The following is an 18,309-nucleotide window of genomic DNA, read 5'->3' on the forward strand; positions in this document are numbered from 1 at the left end:
ACAACCACAACAACCACAACAACAACCACAACAACCTCAACAACCACAACAACAACCACAACAACAACAACAAAAACAACTAGAAAAAAAACAAGAACAAAATCAACCACAACAACTACAACAACTACATGAAAAAAAACAAGAACAACAACAACAACAAAAACAACAGCAACAGCAACAAAAACAACAACAACAGCAGGAGCAGCAGCAGCAGCAACAGGAGCAGCAGCAGCTGCAACAGCAACAGCAACACAACAACAAACAAAAACAGCAACAACAACAACAACTAAACCTTCAACAACAGCCCCACCAACGTTCACTACAATCCCAACAGCAAGCACAGCATCAATTAGAACCGATGCCGCAACCTCAACAACAGACACAGCCACAGTCGCAAGCGCAGTCTCTACAGCCGCAGCCTCAGCTACAGATTCAACAACAACAAAAGCAACAGGTCCAAACACAACTCGTCATGCAACACGTGATTCCACAGCAGATGCAGCCACAGTCTTCGACACGGCCACGCATTTCTTTGCTACATCCAAATCCGGACTACCATATGCAGTCTTCGCGCACGGTCGTCTCTACAGTGGTTGCCTCGGATAGCATCGGTCCACCAGCATTCAAGAAAATTCGTTTAAATGAATCGATTGGAGTGCAACTGGTGCAGTCCGCTCTAAGCTCGTCGGTACCGCCTGCTGGCGTTGGGAGTAATGTATCTACTTTGTTGAAGGTGGACACACGGGAACCACCAGTGGTCATGGTTCCAACCGGCGCATACCATCCACAGGTGGAAGCCATCTCTCCGACGCTGCCTAGTGACCCGATGGAGGAGCTGCGCGCCACTAAAGATGAGCTACTGCAACAGATCGCGAAGGTGGACAACGAGATTGACAAAGCGGAAAAGAAGATTGCATCTCTGAAGAAGAAGCAGGAATCGCTTGAGGAGGCCTCCGCCAAACCACCCATCGACGATAGCACCTCCGAGGTGCAACCCAAACATCGCAATTTGGCGCAGAAAATTTATGCTGAAAACCGTAAACGAGCGTCTACTGCCCATGCCGTCCTCAATTCGCTGTGCTCGCTAAGCGTTATCGATCATCTGCTGCCGTTGTACAATCAACCTTCGGATGCGGAGTTGTGCCGCGAGATACAGGAGCGTCACCGTTCGTTCAAACATCGGCTATTAGTGCACTTCCGTACAATTAAAAGTGAACGCGCTAGCAAGCAGTCCGAGATGACGGAAAGATATGCACAGTTGTCGCAGGATTGGACAAAGCGCGTTGACAGAATGGAGGCGAGTGCGAAGCGGAAGGCAAAGGAGGCCAAGAATCGCGAGTTCTTCGAGAAAGTCTTCCCAGAGCTTCGAAAGCAGCGGGAAGATAAAGAGCGATTTAATCGTGTAGGTTCTAGAATTAAATCAGAGGCAGACCTTGAAGAGATCATGGATGGTCTTCAAGAGCAGGTGCGTGGACATCATCATTCTGGATCGATCGTCGATCGACCGATGAGCAAAAGCATTAATTTTAATGGTTGTTTTTTCTTATTGGTTTTGTTTTTCTTGGCTAACAATTTTAGGCCATGGAGGATAAGAAAATGCGTTCATATGCTGTGATTCCACCTTTAATGTTAGACTCCAGACAAAGAAGGCTAGTGTTTATTAATGAAAATGGAGCGCTGATCGATATGGAAACGGAATTCAAGGTAATAGAAAGTAAACATATCTTATTCATTATTGCATTTATCACCCTCAATTATGCTTAATGTTGAGTCGTTTGCTATCGAACACATACAGTAAAATGTGTTAGCAGACACGCACTTAAATATGTGTGGTTACACAATAAAGTGTTGCACCTTACTATGCCATTATCAGTGTGCCACATTATCACATAATAATTATTTGTATTAATTTAAAGTAGTAAAAAAATTGGTTCGAGCAAAAATGATCACAATTGTAGCAAGAATTGAACGGTGGAAATGAAATAATTTTCAATAACCATCAAACACTACACATCACAGGTTTACGTGTATTAAAATTTTCAAAAAATCATTAATTACAGCCGCTACCGGCCAGCTCTGTCGTACGCTACGAGAACTTTGTCTTTTACACCTGATCGTTGGCTTGCGTGCCAATACGTTCAGCTTCTGCTACGATTCGCTCGTCTTATTCGTTGCTGAACAAGGTGACTAAACCAAGCTAAACAACTGGCGTAGGTTTATAGAGCATCGAAGTCAAGGTGTATAGCTTTGGTGTCAAACAAATAAAAAACCAAAGACCGTCGTAATGGCAGTAGAATGAACCAAAGTGTGTACTTTTTAAGATTTATTTAAGTGGTTAATGAAGCGTATGAAAATTATTAATTCGATCAATTCTACTGCCATTACGACGGCCATTATTTTTTTTATTTGTTTGACACCAAAGCTATACACCTTTATTTCGATGCTCTATAAACCTTCGCCAGTTGTTTAGCTTGGTTTAGTCACCTTGTTCAGCAACGAATAAGACGAGCGAATCGTAGCTGAAGCTGAACGTATTGGCACGCAAGCCAACGATCGGGTGTAAAAGACAAAGTTCGCGTAGCGTACGACAGAGCTGGCCGGTAGCGGGTGTATATTCTATTCTTGAGACCAGTGGCGTCTCTAGAGAAAATGAGATGGTTGTGCACCTAAAAAAAAATACATCTACTTTGGAAAACCATATAACGTGGTTTCTGTAAACCAGAATATAAACACGATGACGAATTTGGTCAGGATGTTAAGTGAAAGAATAGTTTGAGGAACCATGAATGGTTTTTTTAGTTCTGGAATCTTTAATTGGCACTAAATCAATCTACCTGAAAAAGGAGTTCAACAGCTCATCTACGATGTCCTACTTCATGTAGATGTACAAATTTGACTGGTAATTTCACTGGCTTCAGGTAGATGTACAAATTTGACTGGTCAAATTTTTCGAATGAAACTGTGTGCACCAACAATATAGCCCAGTTCAGCTTGCTTAAACCTTTTTAACTAGCTTCTTATGGTTCTCTATATTTGCGTGTTTGTTTCCTCGATTTTATTCAAAAGTTACCTAGTTGAAAGTAAATTTACTTCACGATCGACGATATCTACTTGATAAGGTATCGGGCCGTTAGCCAACGTCTATGAATCAAAATGTTATTCTTATTTGGCAAGTCAGACTACCTCGGGTCCAGTCTCAGTAGGATGTAATGTGTACTGGAAAGCTTTTACATTGCCAATTTCACATGAACGCATTCAATACATATACAAAAGAACTAATATGTTTATATACGAATGGCTCGAGCACTATCAGAAGTGCCCATTCGTAAACAAAATTGATCGGATTGACTAGAGACTAGAGAAAACTAGATGCTCATTTGTAGCAGCGTTGCACCGACAGAAGGTGCCAGCACAACGTTGTAGCGCGTAAAGTAGATTTTGAACGCAACTGTTGCAGGTGAAAATATCAATAATATTACTCAACAAATAATTTTGTGATTCATTTTAAATATTTATGACTGTGCAGTGCACAGTTTGCCCAGGTGGACGAGACGCCACTGCTTGAGATTCAAAAAATGTGCTTTGTTGAATGTAACTGCATTTGTAACGATCAATATTTTATTGCAGGGGTCGGAATACATTTCCTAAACAGGGTCAGTTGATTAATAAAAGGAAACCAATAGCGGATCCTTAAACCACGGGTCTCTAAACTACGGCATCGATTTCAATTTCGATTTCGATTGGTGATTTTGTTCTAATTTCAACGCAACTTAATTTATTAAACACAAGTGGCGAAGGTTCGTAGAGTATCGAAGACCAGGTATATAGCTTTGACGTGCAACAAATAAAAAAACAACGGCCGTCGTAATGGTAGTAGGGTAAAATCCCAAATGAAGCCCCCCCGTCGTCGCATCGTCATTTTTTCCACGTTTGCGCCTGTTTGAATATTTGAACCGTTGAATTTCCGTTAAAAGCTGTTATCATTTTAACTAATCGGTTAAACTGAGAAAGATGGACATTATAAACCAATGAGTTGGACGGAAAACATGAGTTTGAAACGGCGGCGCGCCCGCAGCGAGCGGACTGCACTAGGTCTAGCGAAAAAGGGAGTTTGTTATAAATTTGTTCATAAGCTCATGCCACTAATGCATGAGGGAGTTCATGTTGAACATCCTCTCCGGTATAACCATAATCTTTAATTTAACGAGACATTCAATTCAAACGGTTCACACAACGGCATTTGTTTCACCCATTGCATACCTTTTAGGTAAGGTAAAGTGGGGCAACACTCCCCCCTTAACCGAAAAACATTTTTCTCTTCTTCTCTATTTATTAAAAACATTCAATTTCTTCATAGTTGAATTTTTAAACATCTTTTTTATCTACGAAAAAAAAGAAAAACCACTTCAAACTTAAATAAGGTTTTCGAAGTACCTTTTGGATTTGACTCTGTTGACAAAAGATGGGCAAGATGGCCCGAACGGTGGGGCAGGACGCACCCCAATGTAAACATGGGGCAAGACGACCCAAAACAAGCAGGAGATGGACCAAGGTTGCTTGTTGAAAGGTTAGTCTATGCAAAGGCACGAGCAAACAGTCCGATATTGAGCCCGTGTAATCCACATTGGTTTGAATTTTGTGGTGTAGAATTCAAAAGACAGTTTGGCTATAAGTTCGTTGCTGAATTCCGAACAATTATTGAATATTTTCACGGATCTGTTTTTGGCCTTTTATACAATCCGCCTTAGTCCTACCTTTACAATTACATCAACCTTGCAGGTAGCACTTCTGAGAGAGTCAAAGTTTGACGTTTTGTAATCCAGATGATCTATGATTTCTGAACATCACAAAAATTATCCAAATTTCGTATTTAGATCTAATAAATATTCATTGCTTTGAAACTCACATCACATGTTCAACATAGCACATATTTAAATCAAGAATGCGTGGATCCGTTCACCGAACTTTGATTTACTCTTGTTTTGATGGTGCATCTTGCCCCATTGTTTACATTTTGAATGCTAGGGCGTCTTGCCCCACCTGGGCCGGTGCACCTTGCCCCACTCTGAGGACCGTTAGTTGTTGTCATTTATTTAAAATTTTGGGGATATTAAAACAGTTTCTCTTCGGCATTAAATAAATATCATTATCAGGTTGTATATGAAGGCTTGAATGATTTAAAAATATAATATTAAAGCATGCCATACCTTACATAATAGTGACAAAATATTAGATCATTTGGAGCTAATTTGGATTTTTCTCGTTTTCTTTTGAAATGGTTATTTCGTGCAGTGAAATTCACATAGGCTGTATTAGATACGCTGATGAACATATTCTATTACTTAAATTATTTTTAAATGACTTAATTCAGCTTAAAACAGGCTGGGGCATCTTACCCCACCCACCTTCCCCTACATCCGCTCTCAAATGGTGTAGCCTCGACAGCGATTTCGACCGGGGGGGTTGCATTTGGGATTTTACCGGTAGTAGTATTCCACCAAAATTACACATTTTGTTAATATTTATTCAAGTAATGCATGAAGTGTATGAAAATTATTAATTCGATCAATTCTACTGCCATTATGACGGCCATTGTTATTTAAATATTGAACGTCAAAGCTGTACACCTTGACTTCGATGCTCTGAACCTTCGCCAGTTGTTTAGCTTGGTTTAGTCACCTTGTTCAGCAACGAACAAGACAAGGCAAGCGTAGCAGGAGCTGACCGTATTGGCTGCGGAGCCGCGGTCTTGCGTTGCGTACGATCGTGCTGGCCGGTAGCAGCTGTATGTTAGACATTAAATGTGGCTTTGTAGAACGGTAATGTTGCCATGCCATAGATCAGAGGTTTCCAAACTTTTTTTTAACACGGGCCGCATTGGGTGGAATAACCGTAGCGTTGGGTAACATGTTCCCAAGGGGGAGAGGGTCTCGAGGACCGTATGCGGTACGCGTGCCGTAGTCTGGATACCCCTGCCATAGATGATGCGTTGTTGCCATTATAGAGTGCCAGTTGTTAGATGAAATCAGGCCCTTGTTAGTTTTTTTTATGGGACTTTGGAATAAAAAGCCGGAAAATGTTGTAATATCAGTTGGCGGGCAAGATTTGGCCTTGGGGTCGGACTTTGCCGACCCCTGTTCTATTGCATCAGATCGCATTTGCAACACTGGTTGGTATTACTTATGGTTTATATAAATTTATACAGATAAAATGAAAGGGTAAACGAGAAAAGCTTTAAGGATGCAAACCTAAAATTAAGCAAAATTATACACTTTACCCGGATTATTTATTAGACAATGTGTAGATGTTTTGTAGTGCACTGTGCACTGCATACCGCATATGCATAGCACTGTGAACTGTATGTGGTACCACAGTACAGCAGTACCACAGTTTACGTTTTAGTTTGTTTACGTGATCTAAATTGGCGGCAAGTAAAAGTGGAATTGTGAATCATTATCAAATATAAAGTTTATGAATGGTGTTGTTGAGTTCCTCCTCCAAAATTTTGCGTAGAAGACTACTCGCATTTTGGTTTCTCTCCAACAACATCGGCCACATCTATATACGTTGCCCATACCGACGTTGTTGTAGCAAGCGAATGAAACTTTTCCTGAAACGTTTCAATTAAGCACATGCGTCCGTTCCCGCCAGGTCGTAGTTTCGCGTTTTTTAAACATAGCGGGAACGAAATCCGTTTTTTTCATATGGAGTTTTCCGCCGTCCAGTGGGATTTCCGCTGGACGGCGGGAATATTCGTGCGATTACCGCTGTGTCTAGCCGTCGCTTTACTTGACTCAACAAGTAATACCGGCTTCCCCTTGGTCTCGACCCACTCAGGACAAGTTCTGTCACAAGACTGCTCGTTCAATCGTTCTCACTTCAATACAGGCATTGCCACCTATGTGTATCTCTAACCCACCGATGATTGAAATAGCTCGTTAACTGGTTTCTCGAACGCGTCTGGTATTGAAATAGCTCATCTAATTCTGCCTCTAACTCATCTGATTTGGTCTCTAATCTATTTGACTCTGTCTCTAACCCATCTGAGTTTGTCTCCAACCGAAAAAAGGGAATAAAGAAGGTGATTGTGGTTGTGCTACAATTTAAAACTCCAATAAACGAAAACATTTGTGTTTTTGTATGATTTAAAGCTATTTATATGTATTTTTGAACAATTTAGCATATTCTTTTATGTAAAACAAGCTGACCCGACGAACTACGTCTCGTCCAATATTAATAATTCTAAAATTCCAGTAAAGTTTTTATTTTCAATACGATTAATCAATTCATATGAGAGCAATGATCCAGTCGCTGTTGCAAGTTGGAATCATGTATCTTATGTTTGTTTTGCTTGCTGTTCTCCTGACTCAAGAGTTCTTGTGGTGAATTCCTGAACCATTCTTCAAATAAACTGAACATTGAAATAAAAAACAAAACCTGTGGAATGCACAACAACTTATCGGCTCATTTGATACTTATTTCATCTCCTTCAATTACAAAAACCGCCATATTCCTTCCGGCGATGTACTTGCAAACTTGTTTGATAGATTTCCATGAACTTAAATACTCAACAATTCATATGTGTTTAGCATGCGTTACACAATAAAGGCCAATATGATATGAAGTTGGTGTTTTCGAAAATAATGCACATGGAGAGCTTTTAGTAAATCCATTGGACAAAACATACTAACGAAGTGGGATTGTAAAGTCCGCAGGCTCAATGCACCGTTGGATCAAAAATGTTCGCTATGTGATCTGACGGAATCTTGTTCACCTTCCATAGAAAAATGTGTACGTGCAACAAAGCTCTTTTCTGCCCCTCAACAAAATACATTCAACACATATCAAAACCAAATACACGTGATCTAGGCGATCGCTTGTTGATTAAACGAGATGAAAAAATTCGATTATCTGTGAATTCGGACTCGGTGAATTTTAATCGGTGGGTAAGGAAGAAAAAATCATCCCAAAACTTTGTTACGGTTAGGCATGCGGTTTCTTAGTTTTAGTTATAAATCGTATATTTGATTTGATTGTATGGGAAATTTTCCGACTTTTCATTAGGGAATTAAAAGTTTTCTTTTCTTCGAAACTTCCATGAATAAAAACGAACAAATACCGATTACATCATCAAGATTGGCACAGCCGATTTTGAGTTTCAGCGTTAAAAACAAACACTCATTTTTTTAAGGTGGAAACGCGAGTATCAACGGTGGTACGCGGCGCATGATGACTGAATCTCGGTTGCCTACTGTTGAAATGCGGACGAGCACTGTTGGAGGGACGCACATTTTGACGGCCGCACAAGGTCTGTGACGTGGGACGTCTGCTCATACCATGGTATAGCAAAACCTGACAAACTACCGCATAATTAACAAACTGACCTTCTTGACATGATGATACTGTACGGATGCAAAGCAGTATTTGTTACAATATTCAAAAACATCTTATTTTCTTTCCACCCGCTAGCTTTATTGAAAAGTGAAAACGGGTGTATTTGGTACAATTGTTTGCCTTAGGGGCTATACAATACAATACTTAAAACTAGCTTAAATAGGGTGAAGGACTCTGGGAGAGGGTACAGGAACGGAATTGGGAGATGGTGATATTGAAATCAAAAAGACTGCTCAATGAATTCAAGGTCGATAGCGACCGAAGCAACGGATCGTTCTGGCTAGAACTTGTCCGACTAGTTTGCGGTACGAGGTTTGCGAAGAACAAGGATTGGGTGACCGCATGTACTTGCTGAATAGTTTGACGTCCGAACAAATGCGACGCGACGGGTTGGGGGGCATAGTAAATGCAGAGTCGTTGACAAAACGTCTCGTAGCGAGGCGAGTAAACTTGCGCTGTACACTTTCCGGCCTGTTCATTGATGTAACCCCCGCAGGGGACCACAGAACACAGGAGTATTCCAATATTGGGCGGACCCAATAGCAGTGCAGCGCTCTTAAACAAAAAGGGTCCCTTAATTCTGTTCACATGCGCGCTATAAGGCCAAGTGTCCTAATCGCTCTGTCCACTATTGAATTGATGTGGTCAAAGAAAGTGAGTCGGTCATCCAGCCACACCCCAAGATCCTACACCGCAGATACCCGCTTTAGGAGATTCCCACAAAGGATTCGCACAAAGTAATCGAAACAGATCGGATCATGAATGCTTCCCAACGATACATTTTTGTGGACAGAGCACTAGGCCGTTTACGGTGCACCAAGCTGAAAAGTCATTGAGGGATATTTGGAAAGAATGGCAGTCAAGGTGGAAACAAGAAGGAAAATCTTAACATCATCGGCATATAGGTAGTGCCCAACACCAGGAAGGACACCCCCGCTGTCGTTGATGAAGATGGAAAATAGGAGAGGACTCAGGACGCTCCCCTGAGGGACATAAAGAGAAAAGAAAAGTGATTCGGCACTCTCACCCTATAGGAGCGACCTGAGAGGGAGGATTGAAACCACGATAGCAATGGATCGCCAACACCGAATCGTTCGAGTTTCTTCATCAACAGATTGTGGGGTAGTCAGTAAAACGCATACTTGAAATATATGTAAACCACATCTACCTCCGGGCCATGTAAATGGGTCCTGTAAACGGGTCCTGTAAATGGGCAATGTAACCGGGCCATGTAAATTGGCCGTGTTACCGGGCCCTGTAAATGGGCCCTGGCAACGGGTCGTGGTACCGAGCCATGTAAACGGGTCCTGTAACCGGGGAATGTAACCAGGTCCCAAAACTGGGCTCTGTAACCGGGATCTGTCAACGGACCGTGTAACCAGGCCCTGTAACCGGGACCTATCAACGGGCCCTGTAAACGGGTCCTGTTACCGGGCCCTGTAAACGGGTCCTGTAACTGGGCCGTGTACCCGGGCCGTTTTACCTAGTCGCACTCTCAAATTACGCTTAGAGGTGACGTTGGCATTAGATAGCAATACCATGGAAAGCGAGTGAAGCGAGTGCGAAAGTGACATGCAGACAATTTCGACGCGTTAGGTTTCCCTACCGCGTAGGAATTTCCCCTACGCGCTGTGCTGTCGCTAAGGATACTATGGATGCAGGATGGAAGTGGAAATTTTTCATGCACTCTGATTAGTTGCGCGGTTTGATGAACGTTGAACGAGTTTTTGGTAATCGATGGTTACTTTGATTATCGATGGTTACTTTGCCGGAAAATAAAACAAAGGTGCTTAGAGGTGACGTTGGCATTCGATAGCAATACCATGGAAAGCGAGTGAAGCGAGTGCGAACTTGAGATGCAGACAATTTCGACGCGTTAGGTTTCCCTACCGCGTAGACATTTCCCCTACGCGCTGTGCTAAGGGTACTATGGATGCAGGATGGAAGTGGAAATTTTTCATGCACTCTGATTGGTTGCGCGGTTTGATGAACGTTGAACGAGTTTTTGGTAATCGATAGTTACTTTGCCGGAAAACAAAACAAAGCAAAGCGGCTACATAGTTTCATTCAAGGATTGCAGTAGGAAGGAAATGAAACGTTTTCGTGATTTTGGGGACATTTTTTTCGAAGATTGCATTACCTTTGGGAAAGGTGGCGTGCTTCAAAGTGGTGAAAATAACCAACGCAGAATAAAATAAACAATAAAATTACATCCATAAGGTTAGGCCCTGTAAACGGGCCCTGTTACCGGGCCCTGTAAACGAGCCCTGTTACCGGGCCCTGTAAACGGGCCGTGTTACCGGGCCGTGTTACCAGGCCCTGTTACCGGGCCCTGTAAACGGGCACTATAACTGGGCCGTGTTACCAGGCTCTGTAAACGGGCTCTGTAAACGGGCCCTGTAAACGGGCCCTGTAAACGAGCACTGTAACCGGCTCCTGTAAACAGGCCCAATTACCGGGCCCTGTAAACGGGCCGTGTTACCAGGCTCCGTGATCGAACCCACTTACCGGGCTCTGCAAACGAGCCGTGTTGCAGAGCCATGTAAATGGGTCCTGTAAACGGGCTCTGTAAACGGGTCCTGCAAAGGGGTCCTGTAAACGGGCCATGTTACCGGGCCCTGTAAACGGGCACTGTAACCGGGCCCTGTAAATTTGTCGTGTTACCGGGCCCTGTACAATGGGTACTGTAACTGGGCCGTGTAACCGGGCCGTTTTGCCTCGTATTCAAGATTCATTAATTTCCATTCCGGTCAATTCGTTCCATTATTATTATTATTCTATCTAGCTCGGCTCAATCCCTACGCGGCACAAAACTAGGTAGGATTTATCATAATGCTTCTCCTAAAGGTGACGTTGGCATTAGATAGCAATAGCGAGAAGTGAGCGAGCGATGGGAGGGCGAAAAAGAGATGCACTGTGCTGACGCGTCAGGTTCCCCTTTACAGCGTCGGAATTTCCCCTTAACCGCTATGCTGTTGCTAAGGGAAACCAAATACCGTATGCGTGATAATGTTTGCACCACCGTGTACCCCATTTACCGTATGCGTAATAATGTTTGCACCATCGTACTGGAATAGCTTCCGTTTTCTCTGGGCATACAAAAGGAAATGAAACGTTTTCGTGATTTTGGGGACAATTACGAAGCGAACATTGCATTTACTCTACGGAAAGGTTGTGCTTCACGTGATGAAAATAACCAACGCAGAATAAAATCAACAATAAAACTACATCCATAAGGTTTGGCCCAGTAAACGGGCTTTTCACCGGGCCCTGTAAAAGGGCCGTGTTACCGGGCCATGTAAACGGGCCGTGTTACCGGGCCGTGTTACCAGGCCATGTAAAGGTGTCCTGTAAATTGGCCGGGTTACCTGACTCTGTAAACGGGTCCTGTAAACGGGCTCTGTAACCTGGCCATGTAAATGGATTCTGCAACCGTGTCCTGTAAACGGGCCGTGTTACCGTGTCATGTAAACGGGTCCTGTAAACGGGTCCTGTAAATGGTAAATGTAACCGGGCTATGTAAACGGGCCGTGTTACCGGGCCCTGCAAACGGGCCGTGTTACCGGGCCCTGTAACCGGGCCATGTAAACGGGACGTGTTACCGAGCCCGGGCCATGTAAACGGGGCGTATTACCGGGCAATGTGAACGGGCCCTGTAAATGGGTACTGTAACTGGCCCGTGTAACCGGGCCGATTTACCTAGTTACAACATATTTTAATTTTTCGGTAGAAACGTGCAGCACAATTTCAGACTTGTTCTTCTTGTTTGGATTAACGATCGATTTCGGTTATGCCTATAATGGTGCGTCCTGCCCCATTGTTTACATTTGGAAGGCTAGGGCGTCTTACCCCACCTCGGCCGGTGCATCTTGCCCCACTCTGAGGATCGTCCGTTTTATGTAATTTATTGAAATTTTGGAAAATTTTAAACCAGTTTCTCTTCGGTATTCGTTAAATACCATTAGCAAGTAGTAGAAGAAGGCCTGAGTGTTTAAAAAATATAATATATTTTTACTGAGTGTACCTTACTTAAAAGTGACAAAATATTAGATCATTTAGAGTCAATTTGGTTTTTTCTCGTTTTCTTTTTGAAATGGTTATTTCGTGCAGTGAAATTCACATAGGCTGTATTATATACGTTGATGAACATATTCTTTTGCTTAAATTATTTTTAAATGGCTTAATTCAGCTTAAAACAGGCCGGTGCATCTTACCCCACCAGGGCGTCTTGCCCCACCTTCCCCTACAGTGATCGAAATTTATCCAAATTTCATATCATCGGGACATATGACAATTGCGAATAGACAAAAAATATCGTGTTCTGTTTAAGAAAAGATCGATTACCAACCAATGGGGGGGACCGTATTAACCGGAGCACGTCAAATCGAAGAAATTTTAATTATTTCTTTGCATGTTACCTATTGTTACAGGAGCGGTTAAACCTAAACGTATGGACATCGGGCGAAAAAGAAATTTTTCGAGAAAAATTTCTGCAGCATTCTAAAAACTTCGGTATGATAGCTGCCAGCTTGGACAGGAAAAGTGCACAGGTGATTAACATAGTTTCTTTGCTTTTTATTAGCTTCAATCTTATTTGATTCTTTTGGTATTATTGCAGGAATGTGTACGACATTACTACCTCAGTAAGAAGACGGAAAATTACAAACAATTGTTACGAAAATCCCGGCAGCGAACGAGAAGCTCTAGAAACCCACAAAAATCCAACCAGCAGCAAACACAATCAATTGTGGATGCGATGACTACTGGTGTTACGACAAGGTATGAACATTTTCATTTACTGTTGTGTAATTAAACGAACTGTTCTAACGGATACACTTATGTTGGATTACACTCTGCAGACTACAACGTGAACAACAACAAAAGACTGTAGGCCGTGATCGAGCCGCGAATTCAACAAATAGTTCGATAGGAAGTAATACGACATCCAATGTTGTAAATGCCGCGACAAATCCATCAACCAATACCGTGCCTGCAAGCAGTTCCAACGACAGCAGCAGCACCAGTATCAATATTAGTGAAAACAACATTAACAATAATAGTAATAGTAGTTGCAGTAGTAACAATACGACCAACGATTCAAGCGCAATGTGTAGTGTCAACAGCAGCAGCATCAATGGCAATGCACATGCATCTTCACTATCGCCTAATCATTGCAATAACATAGAGGTCTCAGCCGCAACATCCACGGTCATACTATCAAGCGCTAGCGCTAGCGATGGTACGGGAATGATCAGTAACAGCAAAAGTAGCGCTTTTGTTGATTCTACCGGAGATCCAACAAATACTAGTACGGAAGAAAATGCTAGCAGTAATAGTACTTCAGGCAATGAAGGAAAGGTAGACAGTTCGGTAAAGATCATGGACAATGAGTTGTCCAAGTCTGCCCTCCTCTCTCCGGAACCCGTAGAGGCAACAAATGTCAGTGATGTGTCTGTGTCTCTTCTTACAAACTCTGTTGAGACGGTGATTTCCAATGAAAAAGAAGGTGGTGCATCATCACCGATTCTGTCGACTATCCCCGTAGCTGTGTCCGGCTCCAACTGTGCAACAACAAAATCTTCAGAAATGTCAGATTCTACGAAAAAACCTGTTGCGAATGCAGAGGATGACGGTGGAAGTCCTAGTGTCACAATTACAATGATGACTGCTGCCGGCTTGCCGATCAATGGAGTGAAAACAGAGTTACTGTCGTCCAGCTCTTCCATTCTTACTGCTTCTACGGTAGAGCTGACCCTAGCATCCGTCGTTGCAGGGGTCGTTAGTAGCAAATTTGGCAATGTTAAGGAGGACCTGCACCTCAAGGATCCGTTAGAATCGAGGTAAGACTGATGCAATGCACAGACTGTGATCCAAAGATTAGATAAATTTAGTAATATTATCATCTGGCCTTTAATTATCTTTTCTGCATAGTGAATCGTTAAACAAGCGGAATGAAGAAATTTCTAAAGATTTGAGCAGTGCTGGCGCCGGTCAAGAAGGTAAGTGCAAAACAAGTTAAGATCAAATTGTAATAATATATTTCTTCTTCTTCTTCTTGGCGTAACGACCTAGTGGGTCATGCCTGCCCGGTGAAGGGGGCTTACGAGACTTTTTACCCTATGTGTATGTGGATAGTCAGTCCTCTCGTACAGGGGAGGGTCCGGTCTCGGTTGGGATTCGAACCCACGCCGTCGAGGTGGTGAGCCCCGGCGCTCATGGGCCGATTTTCTAACCGGCGCTACCGCTCGGCTGTCCCGGACCCTAATAATATATTTACTACTACCGAAAAATACCGGACGATTGACTAAAAAAAATTATAACATTAGTCTATGGCACAATTTTTACACTGTAGATTATAATTCGTAGTGTAAATGAATCAGTTATACACGAAACATCCGTGTACAATAATAATAATATATTGTTTCATTGATTGCAATAGAAAGAGTTCTGTTGTGAAACATTTATTTGTCATACTAAGAATTTATTAAAATCGAACTCATTAAATCGTTACTATGCAATATACATATCTGTGCCGTTCTGTACAAACATGTATACCCATATGATACATACGCAAATGGTGATACAAAATTGCTTTCACTAAGCTCGCTGGCATTCAAATGTCATAATTATCGCCGTTAGCTGAGAATAAACGACTACTACATACATTTTATATAACGCATATTGTTATTAGTTCAAAAGGCTAAGAAGAATGTAATGAACACTATGAGTGTGATGCTGTTTTTAGTTAATTTTTGTTATAATACAACCTATCCCAACGAACTTCGCCTCGTCCAATATTAATGATTTTAAAATTCCAGCGAACGATTCACGGCTTCGTTTTAATTTTCAATGCAATTAATCAATTTATGTGAGCGCAATGGCCCAGTTGGCGTCATAAGCATAGATTTTTTAGGCAACTAAAATTGTACGTGCACTTAACCAACCGTAGTTTCGCTACTATGGGACATAGTTCACATAAACATTTGTGATAAATCATTTTTAGTTGAAGCGAATTGGCAAATAGCGGGGAGCAATCCCACGTTACTATCCACGAATCTACGATTTTTAATTCGACGATTGGTGCTGGTATTTGAATTTCAGCCAATAGAATGCTACTCATATGCAAAGTCACATTTCAATCAACACAATGCTTCATTGTAGATCATTCAGTTTTTGATTCAAAATTTTCCTTTCAAAAGCGATGTGAAATAACTTCGGCGATGTCATTCTTATACGTATCCCACAATCAATGTGACTTTTTATGACTAACACATCAAAATAATCTTTCTATTAAGTATAGACACTTTAGTTATTGCAGTTCGTTCATAGATTCCAGTGATTATTATGTTTCAGCAATTGTAACTGTACATACTACTTGTTTTAAAACAAAATGAAAACACACCTCTATGTCCATGTTTCGGGCATCCTTGCTTTTGCATAATCATTTTTCCGATGCATTTAATTTATATTCGAAGTAACTGCGAATCAAGCAATAATCTCGGAATAGAATCGCTGCTGCAAGTTGAAATCATGTTTCTTGTGTTTTTTTGCCTGTTGTACTGCTGTTCTTGGTGAGTTCTTCAACCATGCTTCAAATAAACTGAAAATTAAACTGCAATAAAAAACAAAAACTGTGGAATGCACAACAACGTATCGGTTCATTTGATACTTATCTCATCTCCTTCAATGCCAAAAACCGCCATTTCCCTTTCGACGATGTACTTGCAAACTTGTTTGATAGATTTCCATGAACTTAAATACTCAACATTCATATGTGTTTAGCATGCGTTACACAATAAAGGCCAATATGATATGAAGTTGGTGTTTTCGAAAATAAAGCACATGGAGAGCTTTTTGTGAATTCATTGGAAAACATACTAACGAAGTGGGAAGTCCGCAGGCTCGATGACCATTGGATCAAAAATGTTCGCTATGTGATCTGACGGAATCTTGTTCTTCTTCCATAGAAAAATGTGCCCGTGCAACAAATCTCTCAGCTGACACTGAACAAAATACATTCAACACCTATCAGACTCGTGATTTGTCATAATTTCAACCGCTATGGGTAAGGAGGAAAAAATCATCCCAGAACTTCGTTAAGATTGGCCAAGCGGTTTCCTAGATTTAGTAATGAATCGTATATTTGATTTGATTGTATGGAAAAGCCATTTTTATTAATCTTTAAATTTTCCGGCGTTTGCTTAAGGAATTTTAAAGTTTTCTTTTCTTTAAACCTGCGATGAATAAAAACGAACGAATAATCCGATTTCATAGTCAAGATTGGCTCAGCCGATTTTGAGTATTAGCGTTAAAAACAAACAAACACTCATTTTTATAAGTTTTAATTTTTTATGGAAAAAAGCCTTTATCGAGTTTTCTGGTTTTCTGGCTTTTTCTCGGGAATTTTCTTACTTTTCATTGTTTTTATTGGGCCAAAAGAAACAAATCATTAGAAGACTTCGTTGGGATGAGTCCAACCGGTTTTTAGTTTTCGTTAGAGAAGGTAAATTTTAGTTTTTAATATGGAAGAAAGCCGTTTTTACCGGCTTTTCCTTGGGAATTTTCAAATTGTCTTTTTTCCTAAAACTTCCTTGGGTAAAGAAGCACAAGTCATATGAAGATGTCATCAAGATTGGTCTAGCCGATTTTGAGTTTTAGCATCACGAACAAACATTCATTTTTATAGGTTTAGATATAGATTTATATATAGAAAAGATTTATTTAAAAAAAAAAGAATTTCAAACCAAACAAACTGAGATTTCCAATGGATGGTTTTTTTTATTACTATAGCTTTAATGATTCGTTTTTTATTTATTTTTATTATTACAACGGGCTCAGACTAGCAGATGGTTTTTGTACTATTTTGTTTCGGAGCACATGCAGCGTGGTTTGTAATGCGAACTGACTATCATTTAACACGTTGACAGTAAACGTATTGACAAAACATACACAAACGTGACAAAATTTGGCTATACAATTTATTAAACCAACGTTTTTACGAAACCAAGCTAAAGCTAAGCTTCCAAAAGGAAATATGTTTGTAATTATTCAAGGTTTATAAGGGCAAGGGTGAATTGCTGCTGTCACCCGCGAAATGGGCGACGTGGCAGATAACGTGTTAATCAAAAATTTTTAAATTTTTTGAGAAAATATAATTTTTTTATACTTCTGTTCAAGCTCTAGCCAATACGGGTTTCATGAATCTTGAAGATTCGTGAACCGTTGAGATTCGTAAACCGTTGAAATTCGTGAACCGTTGAAATTCGTGAATCTTGGAGATTCATGAATCTGTAGCAAAATAAAAACTCCTTGATTTTCGTTCTCATTGGCACGTCGGCTTTAAAGAAACTTATAAAACATCGGTTAGCTAGCGACGCACAAGGAATGCCGTACCTAGAAAAGTCCCACACACAAAAGCTAGTAAATAAACGTGCCCTCTCATTTTCTTGCTGCTTGTTTTCAAGCTTTAGCCAAGCCGGGTTTCATGAATCTTGGAGATTCGTGAATCGTGGAGATTCATGATTCTCACGAATTGGATTCAAGATTCGATGAATCGAATCACTCATTGCAGAAGATTCATATGAATGAATCTCATCGAAAGATTCATTAAGCACAACACTAACCACACCATGTCACCCAAAAGTGGGTAACAACAGCAACTTGTTCTAAAAAGTTTGTGACCCATAAATAAATGAAAATGCATCATAAAAACTATAGTAATATTAAAAATAAGTTATTTGGGAAGCAAAGTTTTTGTTTGGCCTACGAAAAGCATCGGTTTGACAAATATTATAAACAAATTTTAATTAAAAAGATTGTGCTAAAAACGCTTGGTACTCAACGTGTTAGTCAATAATATCCTAAAGTTTTTAGGAACATACAGTTTTTTCTTTGGGTTTACACCAAAAACTATAC

The 18,309-nt window shown here is 41.0% G+C and overlaps 1 protein-coding gene across 1 annotated transcript in view; it reads left to right on the forward strand.

The window, feature by feature from the left end:
- The window catches only part of LOC131262490 (uncharacterized), a 97,868-nt gene that overhangs the window by 50,184 nt on the left and 29,375 nt on the right, over positions 1-18,309 (forward strand). Inside the window, 6 exon segments of the mRNA XM_058264502.1 lie at positions 1-1,465; positions 1,579-1,704; positions 12,825-12,944; positions 13,013-13,173; positions 13,254-14,234; positions 14,326-14,393. The exon segment at positions 1-1,465 is cut by the window's left edge and continues 2,895 nt beyond it. Of these exon segments, the coding sequence (XP_058120485.1) occupies positions 1-1,465; positions 1,579-1,704; positions 12,825-12,944; positions 13,013-13,173; positions 13,254-14,234; positions 14,326-14,393 (2,921 nt within the window).

Source organism: Anopheles coustani, chromosome 2 (assembly GCF_943734705.1).
Source record: "Anopheles coustani chromosome 2, idAnoCousDA_361_x.2, whole genome shotgun sequence".
Taxonomy (NCBI): Eukaryota; Metazoa; Arthropoda; class Insecta; order Diptera; family Culicidae; genus Anopheles; species Anopheles coustani.